At 41.5% G+C, this 23,175-nt stretch overlaps 1 protein-coding gene across 2 annotated transcripts in view; it reads right to left on the bottom strand.

Annotated features, from left to right (window-relative positions):
- Positions 1 to 213: 213 nt before the first annotated feature.
- LOC131038090 (ABC transporter G family member 3) overlaps positions 214 to 23,175 on the bottom strand; it is a 145,014-nt gene continuing 122,052 nt past the window's right edge. Inside the window, exons 9-11 of one of the 2 annotated variants that reach the window (XM_057970397.2) lie at positions 1,178 to 1,450; positions 933 to 1,040; positions 214 to 815 (exon numbers count right to left, since the gene is read on the bottom strand). In XM_057970397.2, the coding sequence (XP_057826380.2) occupies positions 564 to 815; positions 933 to 1,040; positions 1,178 to 1,450 (633 nt within the window). In that variant the 3' untranslated portion in view covers positions 214 to 563. Of the gene's footprint in view, positions 816 to 932; positions 1,041 to 1,177; positions 1,451 to 23,175 lie in introns of those variants that run through there. The other variant, XR_009359528.1, reaches the window with a different exon arrangement.

The following is a 23,175-nucleotide window of genomic DNA, read 5'->3' as shown; positions in this document are numbered from 1 at the left end:
ACTGAAAATTAATTAGAATTTTCTGTCTATGATATTTGCCATGATTAGCAATTTACAAATTGCATTATTTACACTGGACTTGTAAGCATTTATACATGCTTAAGATGGAAACTTTGTGTGAGACTAGAAAAGAAATAAATAACTTCATTCACATCCCCAAAAAGAAGATGATAGACCGTGAGATCAAAACCAAACCTGGTACAATTCGAAAGCTCATTGTGAAATAGCAGGAACTGTATAAAATTGGGTGCTAAAATATATCAGAATTGCAGAGATTGCCTTGCAGAAGATTAAATTTATTTTTGGGAAGATGGATGCTCCTGCAGTGAACAGATCTGTGGGAATTTACATTAATTACAAATGTAACATTTATAATAAAAGCAGACTCGAGATCATAACCAAGGTTCAAAAGAGCCTGGGTTACCATATCTACCAAATAACATTTATACTGCCCGAGAATCTAGCTGTCCTTTTCAAGGGAGGGAAAAGAAGATCAAGCACTTCTTTGCTAGCTTACTTTTTATTAGAATAAATTTTATAAACAATGGAATTTGTGCTTTATCTCAATTCACAAAGCATTTGTTTTCTCTGTAACTTCTGTAGGGCCAAGATCTGCACTTTTCTCCCATATAAAGGGATAAAAATAGGATTAATCGATATCCAAGAGCTATGATAACAAGAATCAATAGGTTTATCCACTTGGCATTCCTTGAGCTTGAAATATCATATGAATCCCGCAGAGCTTTTTCTCCAGAAATCGATCCAATTTGTCCCACAGCAAAGGATACTCCTACATATTCATTTTCAAGAAGACCCTGTGCATAATATTAAACATTAATTTTCAAGTTTGGACATTAGAAATAAGTGTGAGAATAAGAAAGTGAATAAGGTGAATAATTACAAACAATTAGTTGAAATATTTTCATTCTTGCCTCAATCGCATATGTATGGAACACCAAATATGATAGTGGGTACTTCCATACTGCCCTTGGGAGTTCATCTCTCAGTCTGAAATATCCTGCAACCAGCATCATGATAATCTACAAAACACATTTGATTGACAATCAATAAATAACTTTAAGGAAAGAGAGACAGAGAACAATAACATTGAGACACCTTCAAGCAACTTAACTTTAACAGTACATGAGTATAATGATTTGTATAGCATAATGCCCACCTGAAGAAAAACCATGGTCAGCATGCCTTTGAATACATTTGGTGAGAATGAAGCGAGAATCATGAGCATGCCTTCATTTATCAGAAGGCACACGAAGAAGTTTAGAACAAAATACATAAACAAGCTGAAATCTGATCTCAGACCAAGTAAGAAGTAAATGACTACCGAACACAAGCTGGAGATGAGAAACAAAAAAGGAATACTGGAAAGCAAGTTTCCTAGCAAAAAGGGAATTAGTCCAGTGTGTCTAGCAGCTTTTTCATGGCTGTAAACCTGCATATAACAAATCAGAATGACCAACTTTAGTTACTCCCTTTTGGAATGCTTATAAATGTATGAAGGGCCAAAGCAGCCATTTTTTTAATGTTATAAAAACAATCATTTCAAGGTAATAAGTTTTTAAGCACAACCATTTTTCAAAATAAAATTTCGCTACACTGCAGCCTCAGTACAAAAAATTAGAATGTATCCTCTATGAAAAAAGGCCAGTAGCCCTTATTACAGCTGTCACTCTTATACAGGCACACCTACAGCCATTATTAAAAAAATATTAGAACTGACTTTGAAACTTCAGTGCAAAAGAACTTCAGAGCCTGGGATTGTCAAAAAGCATGCATGAAATATCAACTATAGTCACTGTAACATACATGTTACGATCAACTATAGCCTATTACAATTGTAATAAATTCGTCATTTAAGTTAGAATATAATTGATAGTCATTGTTGTCTCAAGAATTTGGTTAAACAAATTTCCTTTTACTTTCAGTAGCGTTCATGTTTGCTTATGTTTGATCTCATTTTCTGACTTCTGTAATGATATCTTAATTAGTTTCCTGTTTCACTAAACATGAAATTCAACTGTGTCCTTCAGTGAACTATTATAATAGCACTTTTTGCTAGCAAAATCCTTTGTAACAACCAAATTGCAGATTCTGTACCATTGTAGTAGATTGTATCGAAGTCCTCATCAAATACCAATCAAAAGTAGATCACCACAAGAATTTTTTTGAACACTTGCAAGAAACTAGATTCCTTTACAAACTGCGAACATGTCAACCCTCTTCATAGTTGATACTTGTTTCAATTCTTTGATAAGACAAGACCTTAATCAATTCGACCTACTGATACTGGATATGCTTTTCCTTCCATTGCTCAGAGCCAGGCCATGTTCTTTGGAAAAAACAGTGTGAACAAGTATTCACTAACCCCTTGTACAGATTGTACCACATAGGTTAATTGAGATTGTAGACAGGGTACTGGAACATCGAGCATATTGAAGGATTTGATGAATAGCATGTCTCATTCATCATTGGGTGGACCTGAAAATTCTTAAATTGTCCTTTAAGAGAATTCAACAACATTCTATCCTCGCCTACAGCAAGTGTTTCTGAGACATATGTATTGCTATTTGTTGTTTCTCCAAGCAACACCCCATAATGGTAAAGGAGAATTATAAATTCTCTGCCTTAATAAAGAAAGCTCAAAGTACTTTATAAAGAAAGCTTGAGGTATTCCACAATGTTGTATTTGCAAATTTAATGCTCAAAGTACTTTCTTTAAAGTAGAAAGTACTTTTAGGCATCTTTAGATGATGAGGAGCATTCTCAACCTAAAGTGTTCAAATCATGGTTACAGATGTGGAGTCAAATTAGAAGCAGCAAAACTGCAAACCTATGAAGCCTGGAAATACATCAATGATAAAGAATCTGCTGAAAACAAATGCATATTAATATCTGACCCATAAACACATAATCAGCATGCAACTGATTCTTATGATTTTTAGCATGATATCAGTGTTAAGTGATATCCCATCATTACTTCAAAACCACTCAAGAGCAACAATGATGGTACGACTCTCCTGTGAAACCACAGCGTATGAAGTTACAGATTATATTTGCTAAATTCTTGGTAGCAGCTCGAGCCTAGCTATCTCCAATATTCTAGCAAACTTCTAGCAAACTTCTTGGTATTGCTAACCACATTACTACTCACATGTTCCTTACAAGTTTCTTTACTATGGTAGTACCATCCATTTGTGTTATGTAATGTCCCCATTTTTAGAGTAAGAATAATTAATTAATTTAATTAGTTAAATTGTCCAAATAATTGTTATTTTATGGATAGCTTTATTTAATTATTTTAATTAATAGTATTAAGTTAATTATTTATAAAGTTATCAAATAAATTAAAAATTAAAAGATGACTTTATATTTAATTAATTTAATAAAGTGACTTAATTTAATATTATATCATAAAGTCACTTAAGTGAATTAATATTATTTCTAGAAGCTTCTGGATGATGGATTAAAAAAGTATAAAGGAGGTTTAGCTCATCTTCTAATCAGCCTGGAAATTGATTTTGATATTGATTTAGTTTTGTGGAGCCAAGGGGTTTCTGCAGATCTTTGTCTTTGGGAACGAAAACTCCCATTGATAGCATAACTGAGGGAGTGAAAGATCTCTTGAAGGGTTGCATTTGAGGAGGTGATACTTCAGTCATCTCATTTGTGTTTGAATTGTGGCCAAGGGCCAACCTTGCTTAAGTTCGATTTTGAGAAGTGGTTGAAGACATTGTAAAAGCTTAAGGATTCCAATTCATTCAAGGAGCTGTTAGCACTTGCTCATTTCTGAGTTTATTCTCAGATAACTTCAAATTACAATCAGCTTGTGTGATATCACAATTGTATATCACAAGGGCTCATTTTGATCCACACTTGCATCTACATATCAGGAGAAGAAAGGTGATTCTCTTAGAAGCATTTGGAAGGAGAAATAAGGAGGTTGTGGGGGTCAAATCAGGTCTGAGACAAGTTTGAACTTTGAACCAGACCTCCATTACCCACGTTTTTGCTTCTATCACTTTGCTTGAGCATCAAACCCATCATTTGACTATAGCGCTCTCCTTGGGGAAGGTCAACAATGAAGATTAGTGATTGAAAGGTGACTAAATTGCTGCCAATTAATTGTTATCAGTCTGAAACCAATCCTGAACAGGGGCGATTTTGAGAGGAAATCTATTTGGCACTTTTGAGGTCTCCATTTCAGTGGATATTGCTTGCTACTTCATCTCCAGCATAGGGCGATTTGTCCTACCAGGTTCTTAATGGATTTGTAATGCATTGATCTTATATATATATTGCTGTTGTAGATGCCATTAATCTGAAAATATTATTGAATGATAAGAGTCCAAGTAACTATTTGTTCATTGTAATTGATGATTGCAAATAATAAAGGAGATTGATGTCGCAGCTCTCTATATGATCTTATATCTATATTCATTATGTTTGTAGTTTGCATGCCAAATGCAACTGCACAATTGTCCTATAGAAGTCATGTATATGCATTGGTGGGGTTAAATAGAAGTTATTCGTGCATTATACTTCAAGACTAGACATCGCAGGGATCATTTGCAGTCAATTTTGATGCTGTGTAGTCACTAAAACAATATTATATGAGACTAAAACTCAGACCAGCAAACTGAGTGTCTGTATGTGTAGCATTTGACAATATTTCTTGAGTTGGATTCCACCATTTTCACACCTATTTTAGCAAGGAATATTCTAGGTTAACACTCTTGTTTCTGAAGTTTTTCATCAGTCATATGCCAAGTAAAAACTGCATAACACGCAAGTTATACTAGCTGTCCAGACTGCATAACACGCAGATTATACAGATAGAAAACTAGAACAGCAGGTTGTCAATCCATCATTTGACAATATTCCCTTCATTTTCCGCCTTACAACAGCTGGGGATATTACATGTTAATCTCATTTTTAATAACTCGCCACTGGTAGTGTTACAAGGGTTGAACCAACCATGTACAAAAATATTGTCTTTGATGATATTGGTCTAATTTCTACGCATTGAGGGAAGAAGAGAAAATTGTTGGTAAGTTGCTAGCTATTGATAAAAAGTCTCCTCTGCAAAGTCTCTACAGTAGACTAGCCTATGGTTGAATTGTGACCACATCTGACAAAAACTTCATTGCATCAACTGATGGTGAGAGATCCAGTTGAGCATTTTTAGAACTTCAAAAATCAATTATTACACTTGGTGGTACATCTTTTTGAGTAGGCTTCCTAGAAAATACAAATCACTGATGCCATGTAATTGGCTGTCCCATCCACAAACTGTATTAGTGCAAGTGAGAATTGGAGGATCATCTAGTTCTGACTTATGGTTTATAAAGTAGTTAATCAGCATGCCAAGAGAGAAGTTGCCATGGATAGGATTCCTATGTGTTATGATGATGTCAATGGTGGAGATTACCATGGTGTATCACATTGTGACAAGTTGAAAAAAATAAAAATGGCTCAATTCAAAAACATCTAGTTTATCTCTAAAGGTAGATCAGAGAGATTCCACCCAATGCATTCCACAGGGTAATAAGAAAAGATTAAGCAAATTTAATACTCTTCTATACAATTAATATTTGACTGTTTATCCCTTTCTAGAATTTTACTCATAACACCGTTTTGATTTATCATTATTTACTACTAATTAATATAATCAGCTTAATGTGGAGAATAAACTGGAAAAAAGAATTGATGTATACATAGATAGGCTCCCAGACTTGCAAAGCATCAGTCTGACACTTCATTGGATACAAAAGAGGGACTGAAACAAAACAAAAATGCCTTGAGTAGCATATTACTTGCATGCTGAACATCAGGAGTAGTTCCATGCACCAAAAACGTCGATGCAGAATTAGTGGAAGAGCACAACCAAGAAATGAATATGATGATTAAATTTAGGATTGAGCCAAAGACAGGGAAAAAATGTGATATAGAAGATATCAGCGCTGAAGGTGAAAGAGGAGAGGATAACCAAGTTGGAGAAAAGGGTGAAAGCCCTAGAAATTGCATTGGTTGTAGAGATAAAAAGGACAAAGAAGATTGAGAATACTTTTGTGATCCTATCACAACAGACGCTCAAGCAGAAAAGAAGAAACTGACAAAATCAGTAGAGCTAAAAATGCATTTAGATCGTAGTGCACACTTAATTGAGTAATGAACTGAGGACTTCACAGAATCACTTGCAGCCAGAAAATTGAGGTAAATCAAGTAGCCAATGCCACCTCATTGATGACTGCACCATCTTAGGCAGCTCGTTTAGTGTCACCGGTTCTCATAAGATTGGCAAATCAAGCAGTATCCGATAAACCATCAAGTTCAATGATACCATTATTTTCAATAGGAGGAGGGGAAGAAAAATTCACGGATGTTACTATAATGGTTACTGATTATTTCCTTGGCAGACCAAGCAGATCCATATTCCCTAGTTTCTCACTACCGCATCCACAAAGTCCAACCATTCACTAAGACATTGAACCCTAAAAATTGAGGGTCAAATACCAACTTTAAGTTGAGTTTATTTGATATTGTACTTATCCACATGCTTCGAGATGTAACAATGACAAAATTAATACATGAGGCAAAGGCCAAAAATTAAAGCACTCTGAGGTTTTTTGTTTGTCATTAAGAGGATTGTAATGTCCCCATTGTTATGCAATATTATTCCGTGAGCTCTTGGCTAGTTTTTGAGTTTTCCCATAAGCTTCCAAATTGTTAGGAAATATATTATTAGTATAAATTTTGTTATAATTGTTATGAGTTGTTTTAAACAACTCACTAATTCTAGATTTGGGTAATACTACATGGAGAAATTTGTGGAAGACACCTTCCTATTAATGATTTGCGTCGAGTGGTTTGAGAAGGGGAAGATAATACAATGTTTTGTTTGTGTGTAATGCTCTGAAATCCAATATGGTATCAAAGCAAGTTTGGCATCCAGCAGAGCGACGGTCATCATTTGCATTGTGGTTTTAGTTTTGGCGTAGTTGAGGTGAATAATCTTGAAGACAATTGAAAGTGGAATTCGGATACCGATTCAGATTTGGATTTTGCTAGGGATCCCTATCCACTAAAGCGCTTCCCGACCGACAAGCTTGGTGCGCCACCTGATGAGTACGTGGACCATCCCTGCCATGTGTTTTGTTTGGGTAGGGCAAAAGATTTCACCCATGCCCCCTCAACTAGCTATGTCGTATTTGGTTTTGGATTTTAACAATCATATCCCACCACATCTGTTTGCCAAGAATCCAGTAGATGTGAATTTATATTCATCTGATGTCGATACAGATCTGGATTTCGGTACATATTTGGATTCTGATATAGATATAATTATATTTGTTTGATGTCAATACAGATCTGGATTTCGGTCTACGTCTATAGATTTTGTTTTTACTTTGAAGTCTAATTGTTTTTATTATTATTAAATTGGTCTAGGTTTGTCGATGTGTGAGTTGAGCTCATAAGTAGTAGTAAGTTTGTCTTTGTAAAAAGTGTTATTATCAAGGTCCATTATCGATGGAGCCCAACACCTTTGATTTTCTTTTGATTAAGGGGTAGTCATGGAAAAATTAAATTTCATCGAGAATTTGAAGGGTGAGACTTTCATACTTGGCAATTATAGATGCAGTTGCACTTGATCGAAAAAGATCTTTTGGATGGTGTTAAACCCAACTCAGTCTCTCTAACTGATTCAAATGAACTATCAAAAATCAAAAAGCATTGGGGACTATTGGCCTTGGCTTATCAAAAGCTTACTTACACCATGTGGATTTTATGAAGTCAGCAAAGGAAATTGGGGAGTCATTAAACAAGCTTTTCGGATCTGATGCAGAAAGTGCCAAGACAACATTGAAGCAAATATTGTATAGATTGAAGATGGATAAAGGTACAACAATGGAAAATCATATAAGCAAGTTTCACTCTCTCATAAATCAACTAGTTGGGATTAATGAGAAAGTAAAAGATGATGATGCCAAAACAATACTTTTGAATAGTTTGCCTAAGAATATGTCTAGAATGGTGTTTAAATTAAGTAAGGTAAACATTAGTCTTGAAGGAGTAATATCTACTCTATGATATTGCTATTAGGGTTCAATTGTGTAGTTTTTGAGTCAAACTCATTGACCCATGTTTCATGTGTAGAGGTTCACAAGAACCCATCTCTCATGAGAATCAATGGTCCACTTAGCACTCATTGCATCTAGGTGATTTTCACAGGGGTGAAGCATTTGGACTTCCCGGGATGTCACCCATCCTAGTACTACTCCAACTCAACCGCGCTTGACCACGGAGTTCCCTTCAAGGTTAAACCCACTTAGCTTGCAACCCCATTTGCAAAACCTTCAACAAGTGTTGTGCCTTATGAACCATTCATTATAGAGTCCCCTTTAGCTCGTCAATTGATAAGTAGGAGGTATTTTCCACAGCAAGTCAAGCTATGATATTGCTGTCAGGGTTCAACTGTGTAGTTTTTGAGTCAAACTCATTGACCCATGTTTCATGAGTAGAGGTTCACGAGAACCCATCTCTAATGAGAATGAATGGTCCACTTAGCACTCATTGCATCTAGGTGATGCTCATAGGGGTGAAGCATTGGGACTTCCCGAGAGGTCACCCATCCTAGTACTACTCCAACTCAAGCGTGCTTAACCACGAAGTTCCCTCCAAGGTTAAACCCACTTAGCTTGCAACCTGTTGACGTGTATTTTGTACACAATCATACACAGAATAAAATACCGACAGGCATCTTATCCTCTCTTGAGAAAATAGTCTCTAACTGCTGAAGATCTGCAAAAAGGATCAGTTAGATGGACTCCAAGGTTCTTTTAGTGGGGTCTCCACGTGTGGACAAGCTTTTTTAGTGGTATGATGTGATTTGCTGTTTCCTTCAAGGCGTCTTACGGATTCAAAAGCTCGAAGATTTTACTAATCTAAAGGAACTTTCAAAAAAATGAAAAAAGATAGGGTTTAAGGAAGTCTAGTCTAACCCTATGAACGACTTAGCATGAATGAGATTTGGCAAGACTCAACTAACTTCAATTTTGCCATAAGGTAACAACTCAATTGAAATTAGTGCGATCTTCTAAGGTAATAATGGTATTCAATGCATCAAAGACCGAGGACACTACTACGAAAGTACATCTCCTAGATGCGAAAATGCTTGAAGGTTAAGGACTCAAAATGTTTTCCAGTCGACCACACAAGGCGTTCCTACAATCAGCAAGAAGCTAGTGGTTTGGATAGCGAATCCTACCAAATATCAAATCTCACACTTAGTCTTTCAAATTAACAACTACTTTGATTGAGCGTGATTCAAGTACATCCAACAACCATGAAGATAACTTAAGAAATTTGCAACAAAACACCATAACTTCAATATTTTATTGATTTCCAAGTCATCATATACAACAATTGCTTGAATTTCTCTCTTCAAGACTCAATCTTGCTACAAAATAAAAATTGCTTACAACTCTAATCTCTCTATTTCACTCTTAACTCTATTCTCTATTTTTCTATTGACTATTCTATTACAAATGAAATGGAAAATGGGGGTATAAATAGCATCCCCAGTTACAATGAAAGGTCCAGATTGAAAGTAAATCAATGGACAAGATCATGACACCTAAACCCTAATTAGGGTTTGTTACAAATGACCTCCTTTTTACTGAACAATATTAAATACATAGCCAAATATTAAATTTGGCACAAAAATCTAGGAGGTATCAACCAATGAGAAATAAGATGTCATGTCATCTGTAACAACCTTTCATCTAGAATCTTATTCCCTTTCCAATTCTCTTTCTTAGCATATGCAATGAATTTTGTCACGATTCCTTCGATTTCTGTGCTTGGAATCTCGGGAAGATTCTTGATACTCTCTTCTAAGTGGATAACCTGATCAAATGCATCTAGAAGAGCTGTGTCCCAAGTAGGTTCAAGTTCCTTCGTTCTATCAATCAGGAGCATGGTAGCATACATCTGATCATACTGCTCATCTGTAACATCTGCGTCCTTGCGAAAGATGATCTTGATTCTATCTTCAAATTCTTGTAAATCCACATCTGTCTCGACCTCGATCCTTCTGCCAAGAATGGTACGAAGTACCTCAAATACTCTGTCCTGGATCGGATTGATCACCTCCTCAACTTGACCACATCTAACACTGATGTCCTCAAAGAGAACACTCTTTATATGGAGTAAGGTTGACCACTGAAACAAACTGTGAGAATCACCTTCCAAGATCTTCTCTTGTGCTAAAATTCTTCTGGATGTATGTCTTATAACTTTCAAGACAGGGATGACAACGTCCTTGGTATGGGCAAATGCAGCTACTGTTGCCATCAATCTGTGGATTATCTCAAAAACTTGGATAGCCTGATGGGTGATCTTCGACATCCTTGTAACAAACTCAATGGCCACCGTGTGAGATCTATCCATCCAACTACATGTACGCTGGACCATATTCCTGAATCTTTCTGCTTCATTGATTGATTGAAGGGGCAATGCCTGCAATGGTGATCTAACTGGATCCTGACGTCCCAAAGGTTCATTGATGTGACTGAAATATGTCCTCCATGCACCGACCTCTTTCTCAAGCTTTCTATTCTTTTCTACTTCTTCTCTAAACTTATCCTTCAATGCCTCAAATGTGTCGGTGGCATCATCTAAAGTCTGCTCTGCTGTGGATGGTCCTAACTCAATAGTCTGTATATGATAGTCCTCTGCTAGGATCTCACCCTCATATTTGTCTGCTGCCGGTGTAGCTATCTGCAGTTTTCTAGATCCAGTCTCATCTCGAATCATCTTGGACATCTTTATAGCCTTCTTCTTCTCTGTTGTCATATGTGAACGTCCCACGAGGCTCTCTAAATCAATTGCACTGTCCTCGTCCTCAATTACGATCACCTTAGTCAATCTTTCCTTCAACCAATCTGGGATATTTGATCTTGTCTCTTGAACTTGAATTTCTTTATGTACTATTTCTTCTTGTCTGGGAGGAGATGTTACTTCGTTATCATTATCTAAATCATAGTCTTGGAGAGATCCATCGGATGAAACATGTTGTGCCTGTTCTTCTTCCTGTCTATCATTCTGTACCATCGATTCCATGGATTCTTCCACTCGAACTGTTCTATCCTCTGGCCTGGAAGAAGTACCTGGTGTTTGATCTTTGTTAGCACCTTGCTTTTTCTTGGAAGGCTCTTTCTTTTCTGATCTTTCCTTTCTCTTTGAACCTCTCGAATGGAGATTGCCCTCACTGGCACATCGAAGGTTACCCTCACCTGAATTCCTAGGATTAGGATTGCCTTCACTAACACTGGCTCCACCTTCGGCTGGCTTTTCTTCCAAAGTAAAAGACATGGCCATGCCTTGTTCTCTCAACTTCTGATGTTGAACGTCTACCCATCTGCGAGTACAAGACAAGACTGGTGCCATCAATTCATCTAAATCCACGGCCTCGGGCTCATTCCAATTCAAACTTATTGTTTTGCTTTCTCTATCATATGAAGATTGGATGTGCCTGCCGTTGTCCTGAGCTTGGTCGGCCACTCTGTAAATCTTACATTTCCTGATGAAATCCAAAGGCAATCTAGAATGTATCTTTCGTTTCACTTCGAGATCATCTAGGAGATTCATCATAAAATCTTCAATCTGGTACTCATGTCTAAATCTTCTACCGACTGTCTCCTCTAAATGTCCATGTGGATCAAAACTATTCCTCCAAGCAAAAGATGAGAAAGGATACAAGGCTAACTCCCTCTCTGCGTCATCCATGGCTGATACATTGGGACATACCTCAACTGAATTACCCAAAATAATAGGTACCTGAACTCCATTCTGATGTCTGTGTCTGAATGCCTTCTCATATGCTGCCAACTGCCTTGTTACTTCAAGTAACACGATCCTGTCTGTCGGGTATCTCGGCAACATGTATGGAGGTAAAGGACATCCATACACTCTAATGTAAGTGAACTTGGGAAACTGAATGAACCAAGCACCGTACCTCTTGATTAACTCCTGGGCATCCTGAGATAATCTGTTGTGAATCCCTCCTTGCAACGTCCTTGTGATGTTCATCGTGAAAGTATCATTGATTAACTTGTAGTTCTTCCCTGGTGGATGATGCAAGTAGGTATAGGATTCACAAACTCTGACCTCGCCGGGTCCTCTTCCAATCACTCCTCTGTGAGGTAGTCCTGCGTACTCAACGCTCCTGATTAAGGCATAGATGACGTATGAACTCATGTGGAAGGACTTAGTAGCCCTGAGTCTTCTCAACTGTACGTCTAAGCAATGGCTAATTATCCTAGCCCAATGTATTGTACCCTTTCCTTGAACAATCACCTGGATGAAGTAAAACATCCATTTCTCAAAATAGAAGGCATGAGGTGCTCCTGTAACTCTGTTGAGCATGGTGATCAAATCTCTGTACTCCTCTTGGAAATCGATCCTGTGTGGTGTGTTCGATACTTTGCTCAGACGGGGACGACTCTTAAGTAGCCAGTTCTTGTTGATTATGCTTAGGCAAGCATCTGGATCATCATCGTACACTGATCTGGCTCCTTCAATGCTCTTGTATATCATGTCCCTGTGCTCTGGAAGATGGAAGGCTTCACTTATGGCTTCCTCTGAAAGGTACGCCAAAATGTTTCCCTCATTGGACACAATTGTCCTGGACTGTGGATTGTAATGACGGGCACACTCGATCATCAACTCGTGGCACTGAATGGCTGGAGGAAAACCAGCCGCCTTAATGATGCCACTTTCTATTATTCTCCGGGCGACAGGTGATGGCTTGCCGATGTAAGGGACCTCTCGGAACTTCTTCGTGCTAAAGTTCCCCAAGTTTGTATCTCCAATGTTGCTCCACTTGGACACGATCTTGGTCTCCACTTCTTCAGTCTTCTGATCTTCTTTCATGAGAGCCGAGCGACTGGTGGATGCTCCCGCCTTTGGGGTCGCCATACCTACACAACATTTCATTATAAGAAATAGATTTTTGCAATAAATAACGTAGATAAGAGAGATAAATTTTAGGAAACCTTATGATAAGTCTCTAGAGTTATCATTTCCTAAAATACAACGACTGAGCCAAGAGAAATTCAAGATTCAAAATTTCAAAATTTGAAATATGACGATGAATGAATAAAACAATAACAATAAAATCACCATACCTCGATAGAGAGCTAACTCTAGAATGCAAAAACAAAATTTGCCTAGGCAAAATTTGAGGTATAAAGATAATCTTCAATATGATCTCCTCAAATTTGACTTCGCCACCCTTCGTCTTGAGAGAATGTGATCTTCAATTATCACCTTGGACGTGGTCTCAAATGGATCTTCAAGTTCGCACTAACAAATCTCCAAGTCTTTAGCAAATTCGCCTTAGGCGTGGTCTTGGATGGATCTTCAAATTCGCTTTTGGTGTATCCTCAAGCTCGCACCACCTTGGGAATGTCTACGCCACCTTTGGTTTGCAATCGCACCACCTTGGAAATGTCTAAGCGCGCCACCCTTGGATGAATGAAACTCGCACCACCCTTGAACACACTTCGCACTATATTCGCCTCCCTTAATTCGCATGTAGAGAAGGTAAAATAATGATGTAGAAATGATAACTTTTACCCCCCTTATATAGCGCTTGCATCCTTTACCCCTTAGGCCGACTTAATAAAAAAAATAAAACCATTTTTTTTTTTTTGAATGATTTGCAATGAAATGACAAGGCCGACCTCCACATATGAGCGCTTTTGATAGGATTTTTTATTAATTAATTAATTAATTATTTAATGCCTTGCGTTTTTTTAATTGAGAATTTCGATTTTAAATAAAGGCAAAAAATAATTAATAAGTGTTTAACGCCATATTAAATGCCAATAAAAAATAAGATTTTCAATTTTTAAATCGATTTAGCATTTAATGAAATTCGAATTGTTTAAATTTGGCGCCAAAGATATGAAAATAAAAGGACGTACCTCATCGCTCTGGTCCCTTGGAGAGGGACAGGAGCGATCCATGATTTTGGTCTAGATTCTTGCGTTTTTAACGTTCAACTCCTTCATTTTCACCTCCCAAATCGATCATCTGGTGGTCCTTCGAATTTGAATGCCTATCTTGTGCGAGTAAATGCATCTCATGATCATTATCGCCCTGGTCCCTTGGAGAGGGACAGGAGCGATCTCCATGTTTTTGCTTGAAATTCTCCATTTTGGTACGATCCTTTCCTTGCATCAACTTTTGAATGTCATTTAAAACCCTGTGCGCCCTTGATTTTAAAAGAATATCATGCGCTTTGTCTAACATCGCCCTTGTCCCTTGGAGAGGGACAGGAGCGATCTCCATGTCTTCATGTTCATCTTGTATATTTGACCTTCGAAATATCATTGTAAGGCGAACAACATCCATGCTCATGTCCTTTGCGCTTATTTCCCTTTGCTTTTATTATGTGTTTGGATGTATTAAAGGGACCATCGCCCTTGTCCCTTGGAGAGGGACAGGAGCGATCCATGATTTCTCCTTGATCTTGGCGACTTTTAAACTTCGATCTCCTTTGCAATGTCTCCCCGACGATGTCCTTCGCATTTCCTATCCTCATTTCGCCTTGATCTTTGAAGGAACGTGAGTGTTTTGATAGGATCGCCTTGGTCCTTGTCCAAAGGACAGGAGCGATCTTGATTTTTTTACGTTCAATATGCATTTTTGACCTTCGATCCTTCATTGTGATGTTTTCCAAACGCCGTCCCTTGTCTTGCTTAACCTCGCCTTGGTTCGATTTTGGAGGAATATGAGCGCTTTTGATAGGATCGCCCTGGTCCTTGTCCAAAGGACAGGAGCGATGTGAGGCCTTTACACCATTTGGCGATGTTTGGACGTTCAAAACTCTTGTTTATCACCTTGTTGTCATACCATGGACCCTCTAGAACATTGCAATATATTGTCCTTATGTGAATTTTGCATGAAATGATCAATACATCTAATATCGCTCTGGTCCCTTCCTGAGGGACAGGAGCGAAGTTCATTATTATGTGCTTGTTCTCGTTTTTACCAACTTGCAATTATCTTCATTGCGTGGAATGATGTCCTTTCGACCCTCTTGGTAACTTGAAACTTGTTTGCCTTTTGAAATTTACGCCATTATGTAGATATTGCTCTGGTCCCTTCCCAAAGGACAGGAGCGATCTGGGTTATAGAGCGCAAATCCTTCCATGTGATGACCTTTGCAACGTTGCGCTTGATGGAAATGCCTTGAGATGTCTTCGCCACCCTTCGTCTTGACTTGGATCGGCCTTGAACCTTGGAGGGACGACCTTGAACTTTGGAGGGACGTATCATCACCATTGTATCGCCCTGGTCCCTTGGAGAGGGACAGGAGCGATCCTCCCTTTGTGGCCTTTATCTTACTTTGCCAGGTTCCAAGTTTATATTCAACGGAGTCGTCCTTCTTCACTCTATCCACCCATGCCTTTACATTATTTGTAACTTTGCAAGAAAAGCAATTATATCAAAAATCGCTCTGGTCCCTTCCTGAAGGACAGGAGCGAACTAGGCATTTAGCACTGGTATGGACGTCCAAAAAATCTTCAAATTATATTCAATGCGTTCATCTCATGTTCTCCTTCGTTTTTGAACGTAAACTTGCCTTGACCCTTGTCTGGATTTTGCAAAATGGAGGAAATCGCTCTGGTCCCTGGGAGAGGGACGAGAGCTACAAGGTACCTCGCCCTAGTCCCTTGGAGAGGGACAGGAGCGATTTAGTCAATATAGGTCATTTTCCTTCGTTTTTGCATCTCAAATTATATTCATTTGGCAAAGCATCTTCCTTCGGGCGTCCTCAAATTGTTAAGTTATCAAAATCTTGCAAGGACAAAACGAAATTTGAATCGTAGCTCCGGTCCTTTACTGAGGGACAGGAGCGATTTTCTTCCTGGAGGCCTTTCTGTGCTCATGAAAATCTTCAATTTATATTCAATGGAAAGATCTTGTCGTTCTCTATCACTTCAAACGTAAAATTTGTCTGGACTCTGCAAGGATGATGAGATATTTGAAATTGAGCTCCCGTCCTTTACTGAGGGACAGGAGCGATTTTGCTCCTACAGGCCAAAATAACAAGATTTTTCACATTTTAACACTTCACGATGCGAAAACAAATCAATTCCAATGCCCAGGATCAAACTTCAAAAAAGTCAAAATTTGGTCAAAATATTCAATCAGACAAAAATTCATATTGACGGTCATCATTTAGACAAGTTTAAGCTCTGCATGAACATTCCAATTGAAAATTAGACCATTTTGGCGAATTCATTGCATTCAAAATTTGCATTCTAGAAAAGAAGCTCAAAAAGCTCTCAAAAATGACTGGATTTTGGCTTGAAAAGGCAAAATTTAAAACCCTAAGGCTTGGCCCTAAATCCAGACAACCAACTAACTAACAAAACCCTAAAAACGAAAGCGAAAACGAGCGAAAAACAAGCAAAAAGAGGGGGTCCCCATTTGCGATGGGGCGATGTGTGAAATGGTCACAACACAACCCCATTTGCAAAACCTTCAACAAGAGTTGTGTCTTATGAATCATTCATTATAGAGCCCCTTTTAGCTCATCAATTGATAAGTAGGAGGTATTTTCCATAGCAAGTCAAACTATGATATTGCTATCAAGGTTCAACTGTGTAGTTTTTGAGTCAAACTCATTGACCCATGTTTCATGAGAAACCATCTCTCATGAGAATGAATGATCCACTTAGCACTCATTGCATCTAGGTGATGCTCACATGAGTGAAGCATTGGGACTTCCTGGGAGGTCACCCATCCTCGTAGTACTCCAACTCAAGCGCGCTTAACCACAGAGTTCCCTCCAAGGCTAAACCCACTTAGCTTGCAACCCCATTTGCAAAACCTTCAACAAGTGTTGTGCCTTATGAACCATTCATTATAGAGCCCCCTTTAGCTCATCAATTGATAAGTAGGAGGTTCCACAGCAAGTCAAACTATGATATTGCTATTAGGGTTCAACTATGTAGTTTTTGAGTCAAACTCGTTGACCCATTTTTCATGAGTAGAGGTTCACTTGCTGAAGGTTTTGCAAATGGGGTTGCAAGCTAAGTGGGTTTAACCTTGGAGGGAACTCTGTGGTTAAGCGCGCTTGAGTTGGAGTAGTAGTAGGATGGGTGACCTCCTGGGAAGTCCCAATGCTTCACCCCTATGAGCATCACCTAGATGCAATGAGTGCTAAGTGGACCATTCATTCTCATGAGAGATGGGTTCTCGTGAACCTCTACTCATGAAACATGGGTCAATGAGTTTGACTCAAAAACTACACAGTTGAACCCTGATAGCAATTGTTGTCGGGAATAATCATTATGTTATGTTGTTATATTATGTTTATGTTGTCGTCGGTAATAATGAGTTACGGCGGTCAGTTAGTTAGCCGACGGGTAGGTAATTGGAGTTGCGACGGTTGTGTCGCACCCCTTCGGGTATTATATATTGTGTACCTTTTCTTCGAAAGGATCATGTTAGTCGTGTCAGATGTAATGTTATAAGCACTTATTGTACATGGACTGTTGAATTAATATAGAGACTGGTTATTTAATATATTTCCATTATGTTCTGTGCATTTACTTTCTGCATTTAACCGTTTACCCAGGTGGGCAAACATTTGGCGCCGCTGCCTAGACGTACTCGGGAACGGAAGACACGGATGGCGCACAGACACAATGGGCCTACCCGTTGGTGAAATAAACCCAGAGGCCGACGACGCCCGAACAGAACATTACACAGGAGAAGACACGGCAACGCGAGAATTTTCAATTTTGCTCCAGGTAGCCATTTAGACCTACGTCCGACGAGAGGCAGCGGAGGCAGAAATCCCACCAAGTGCCGTGTGGACAGCGCTGGAGATTAGCCCGGCAGTAAACCGGTTGATGAACCACCTCCCCCGGTTGCTTGCACAGGCATCGCTGGCACAACAGGCCCGCCTGGAGGAGATTGCCCAGGAAGAGCGATGACAACAAATCCTGCAATGCTACGAAGAGAACAACCGACGGGAAACAGAACGAGATGGCGCCAGACCAGGAGGAAATTGAACCTTGTAATAATCCCGACACGCTGCTGATATAAATTGTGGCCGAAAGGCAAAATAAAAAATAAAAAAAATAAAAGTTTTTTTGTGTACATGGCGTGTGTTTGCTGTGTATGGAAGTGACTTATGCCCAATAGACTAAATAAGGACAAAAATAAAAAGATACAGAGTGACGAATGGGAAGTGGCACAAACCGCGTTGAATCTCAGACAACAGATAGAACGAAGGCGTAGGCTAAGGCAGCTTGCCGAGGGACGACCGGCCGAGGGGTTGCCCGAAGGGAACCCAGGAGGTGTCACGGAGGTTGCGGAGGCAGAGATAGACGGAGAGAACTACACTGTCTACACTATTGTAGGGCTGCCAGAAGGAGTCACGGAGGGTGCCGAAGGAGAACTCTACAGTTCGCTAGAATACCACCGTAGGGTAAGAAGCCGCGAAGAGTTGGTGGAACAAACAAGGCGAAGTCTAAACCTGATCGACGCTACCAGAGACTTGCTAAAGAATTTGTCCATTTCAGAGGACAACCGGAGGGAGACAACGGAAGGTGACGGTACGACCGAAGGTGCCGAGGGAGCACAAGGGTACCGTACGGAGGCAATTTGTTTGGTTCGGTGTCAGCAACTTTTTCCGGAGGACCCACGAGTGGAGGTTCAGTTGCAGGAGGCGAAGGATCGCCAGGTACAAGCACACAAGGAATTAGAGGAGTGAGACCCAGTGGTGGGATGGCGAGTAAACAAAAATTGCCAAAGTTCACAGGGGAGGGCAAGGAAGACCCCTTACGGCACTGCCGTACATGTGAAACCATTTAGTCCACCAACGGAGTAACAGACCAGGATGACTGGGTACAGCAGTTCCCAGCCACGTTACGAGGAGTTGCCATAGATTGGTACTCCGATGTGGACAAGCAAAAAGTGGCCACGTGGGCCAATCTACAGAAGGAATTCACGGGGGAGTTTCGATTGCTCCGTGATGACAATGAAATTGTAACGGAGATATACAGTACCAAACAAGGTACCAGGGAGACAGTACGGGCATACAGTCGGAGGCTGAAAGAACTCTTGGGTAAAATGGAAAGCCAACCCGCAGATGGATTGAAGAAACAATGGTTCGTTGAAGGGTTGAAATCCTCCCTACGGAGGAAGATGAAAATTGTACCACCTACATCATATGACGACGCCTATAACAGGGCGATGGACCTAGAGAGCGAATACAAAACGTCAAAGAAGAAAAGTAATAAATATTCATCTGACGATGATGAAGACTCTGACAAGGAAAGCAGCAGCAGTGGCGAATCAAGTAAAAAGGTGCACGCTCTCCAAAAGGACATGGAACGAATGTTGAAAGAATTCAAAGCCATGAAGGGGAATACAAGTAAGACTGAAGAAAACGACGTGTGGTGTACCGACTGTAGGAGTGACGGACACACCAAGGGGTCCTGTCCCAAGAAGGCTTTCTGTGACATTTGTCAGATTGCGGGACATTTGACAAAGGAATGTCCCTACAATATGAAAACCAAGAGCCAACAAGTTCTCTTCACGCAAGAGCAGACGGCCGTCGGAACTTCGCAAACCAACACAACAACATCATCTGGAGGTTACCGAGACAACAGACGCAGCGGTGGAAGGAATAGCAACAATAACAATAATGGAAGCTGTATCCAGTATGACGCCAAGGGCCGACCAATTATCCAATGTAGGGCCTGTAATCAGTGGGGGCACTTCGCCCGTGATTGCACAAAGGAAGCCACCCCTCAGCACCTCTGCCGTTGGTGTGGGCCAGGCGACCATGAGGACGCAAATTGCCCGCAGGCAGGGGTTAATCTCCTCAACATTGAGAACGCTGAGAAGACTGGTGAGAAAGAAGTACTGGTGATCACCCGCGCCCAGACGAAAAAAGCCACTTATCCCGACCCCCGTACGGAGAAGGAGAGATTACGGGAGGCAAAGGCCAATATTGAACATGAGATGACGACCGAACGACGGGACAACGAGGTGGCGAGTACATCATTCCGTACGGAAGCGGAAAATAACATCATTGGGCAAATCTTGCAGATAGAAGTGTCGATAAAGGTAAAAGACCTTCTAGACTCTATGCCACAATTGAGGACTGCCATCCTCACCAATGTGCAAAGCACCGCAGCGTCGAGTGCACCACAGGTACGGGTTCCCGCCACCGCATCATCGAGTGCACCACAGGTATGGGTTCCCGCCACCGCAGCGTCGAGTGCACCACAGGTAGGGGTTCCCGCCACCGCTTCAAAGAGTACACCACAGGTGGAGGTTTCCGTCAGCCCTTCGACTGACCCGATGTTACTAGCCTTGAGCAGTGGTAGACACCCAGCTGTGGTAGAAATGGGTATCCGTGGGACCATTCTGAAGGACACCATTGTGGACGGGGGATCTGGGGTGAATGTACTACCAGAAGAAACATGGAAGCGGCTGGGGAAGCCCACCCTGTGGCCACCCACATTCAACCTGGTGGGAGCGGACCAACACGGCATTAAGCCACTCGGCCTGTTGATGGCCCAGCAAGTGACAATTGGTAAGCAAGCATTCTTGTTAGATTTCGTGGTTATTCCCTCGAAGAAGAAAGGCTATGACGCCATCCTGGGGAGAGCGTGGTTGATCAATGCGAGGGTAAACCACAACTGGAAGAAAAATACGCTTTCCATGGAGAAGGGAGGGCGGAAATATACCATTGACCTACACACCCAAGATGTTGGCGAAGAGCTCGCCTCTTCCGACTCAGACTCAGAGGACTTTAATAAAGGGGAAGGGGGTCCCGATGAAAGCAAGGGCAAGAACGCGATGGAGCCGAACAGTGAAGGGGTGCTCGAATTGGAGGGATGTTCTGAAGATGAGGTATGCTCACTTAACGGGCTCTTCCACTGGCAAATAGAGGATTACGAAATGTTCCAAAGCTACAGGCTCGAAGTAGAGGAACCAGAGCAACCAACAGAGGTGTACCTGCCGGAATACAAAGAATATTGGAAGGGAGACGCCCCAAACCCTGGCGACATAGATAATCCGAAGAGTGTCGGCAATGATTGGAACCCTGTGTGGAAGGCCGCAGCCTTCAAAATCTTTATTATTCTTCTTCTTCTTATGTACGGGAAGGAGGTCGTGGTCCCTATAGAATTTGTGGTTCCAGGTCTTCGGATGGCCATGGAAAATAAACTTGCCACCAATAGGTTCAAATTGAAACCCTACCACACGAAGCGCGCACGGGACCCGAGAGGCCGGACGGACACCCGAGAGCCCGAAGGGAGACCTGAGAGGATGGAAGGGGACCTGAGAGGCCGAGCAGGTGACTCGAGAGGCACGGGACAAAAGGAGACTTTTGGGCGAGGAAAACCGAGAAGGATGAAGGGCGATCCCAGAGACAGGGGACCTGAGAGGCCGGGCAGGCGACTCGAGAGGCACGGGACAAAAGGAGACTTTTGGGCGAGGAAAACCGAGAAGGATGAAGGGCGATCCCAGAGACAGGGGACCCGAGCCGAAGACTCTCTAGACAACTTTATTAAAAAAAAACCCGTACGGTCGTACGAGACAGTTAACTGCACGGCAGGAAAAAAATTTGTGAAAAAAACACCACCGTACGGGGCCGTACGGCAGATGACCGTACGGTTGGAAGACAGAAAGAAAAACGTACGGTTGTATGACAGGCGACCGTACGATCAAAAATTTATAAAAAATGAAAAAATCGCACGGTCGTACGACAGCGACCGTGCGGTCAAAAAATTATTATCAAAAAAAAAGGGGACGAACCTACGGTGGTAACACCGACGGTGACCACCGTGCGGTGGGCCACGGCGGTGGTAACACCGACGGCGACCACCATGCGGTGGGCCACCGGCAGTGGTAACATCGTACGGTGAACACCGACGGTGGCGCCCGCAGCCGCACAACTCACCCGCCGGCACACTCACGCGCCGAACAGCCCACAGCCACAAAGATTAAGACGCACAACCACGTAGCCGCTCCGTCGTCAGTGGTCCGCAATACGGTGGAGGGGTGTTGACGACACGGGAAGGTGGCCGCACAATCGGAGGTGCCAATGCTGTTGTTGACCATACAGGGAGCGCACCTGGGGCGCTGCAACAGGACCCCGCGAGGGGCGCTGCCCCTCAACCCCGCTGGGGCGCTGCCCCAGACCCCCAGTTTATTTTTGAGCTACAGAATACCACGGGAAGTGTTGTGGTTGTCCGTACTGTGAGAAAGAAGCCTGCAGCTAAGCATTGGCAGGGAAGCCATAAGCCGTAGAGGGAGACGGATTTGGAGGTTGGGAACAAACAAAGTTTGAGGGAAGGCATTGCAGGTCCGCGTAGTTGTATGACATCAGGGAGTTATTCAGTTCAGTTTTTAGCCTTTGGGGATTGTGATGGAGGATTTGAGGTGTCTCCTAGCCTTTGTGCCAACGGGTTGTGGCCACCTCCAGGCAGGATAGGTACGCTTTGAGGAACTCGGAGTATGTCTCGGTTGGACGTGAGGTTGCCTTGGTGGATGCACAGAGGGCTCGGGAGGAGCTGACCACCAGGTTGGAGGCAATAGTCGCGTGAGACTTAGTTCAGCGTACCCAGGAGTTGGATGCCGGGAGAGCAGCACGGGTGGCTATCGAGGACAAATTGGCTAGGGAGATAGTATCAATTGAGTAGCAGTTGGTGGAAGCTGAGACTGAAAAACGTGTTTTGCAGACAAGTTTGGGTTAGGCCCAGGAGGACTGTGATGGCAAAGGAAGCAATATTGGTGACATCCGCACTTGAGCATCGGATGGTAGCAGAAAAGGGTTTTCAGGCAAGGACGCAGGAAGTGTATAAGATCCGGGCCCGACTGGCGTCAGTAGTTCCTGCCGTTCATCTCTATTTTGTATTAAGTTGTCGGAGTCGACTTCTTTTCTTGGGGAGGATGATGTTGCCGGGAATAATCATTATGTTATGTTGTTATATTATGTTTATGTTGTCGTCGGTAATAATGAGTTACGGCGGTCAGTTAGTTAGCCGACGGGTAGGTAATTGGAGTTGCGACAGTTGTGTCGCACCCCTTCGGGTATTATATATCGTGTACCTT

Source organism: Cryptomeria japonica, chromosome 11 (genome assembly GCF_030272615.1).
Source record: "Cryptomeria japonica chromosome 11, Sugi_1.0, whole genome shotgun sequence".
NCBI classification, from domain to species: domain Eukaryota; kingdom Viridiplantae; phylum Streptophyta; class Pinopsida; order Cupressales; family Cupressaceae; genus Cryptomeria; species Cryptomeria japonica.
Note: the sequence above shows the minus strand (reverse complement) of the source record. Positions and strands in the feature narration are given on the sequence as shown.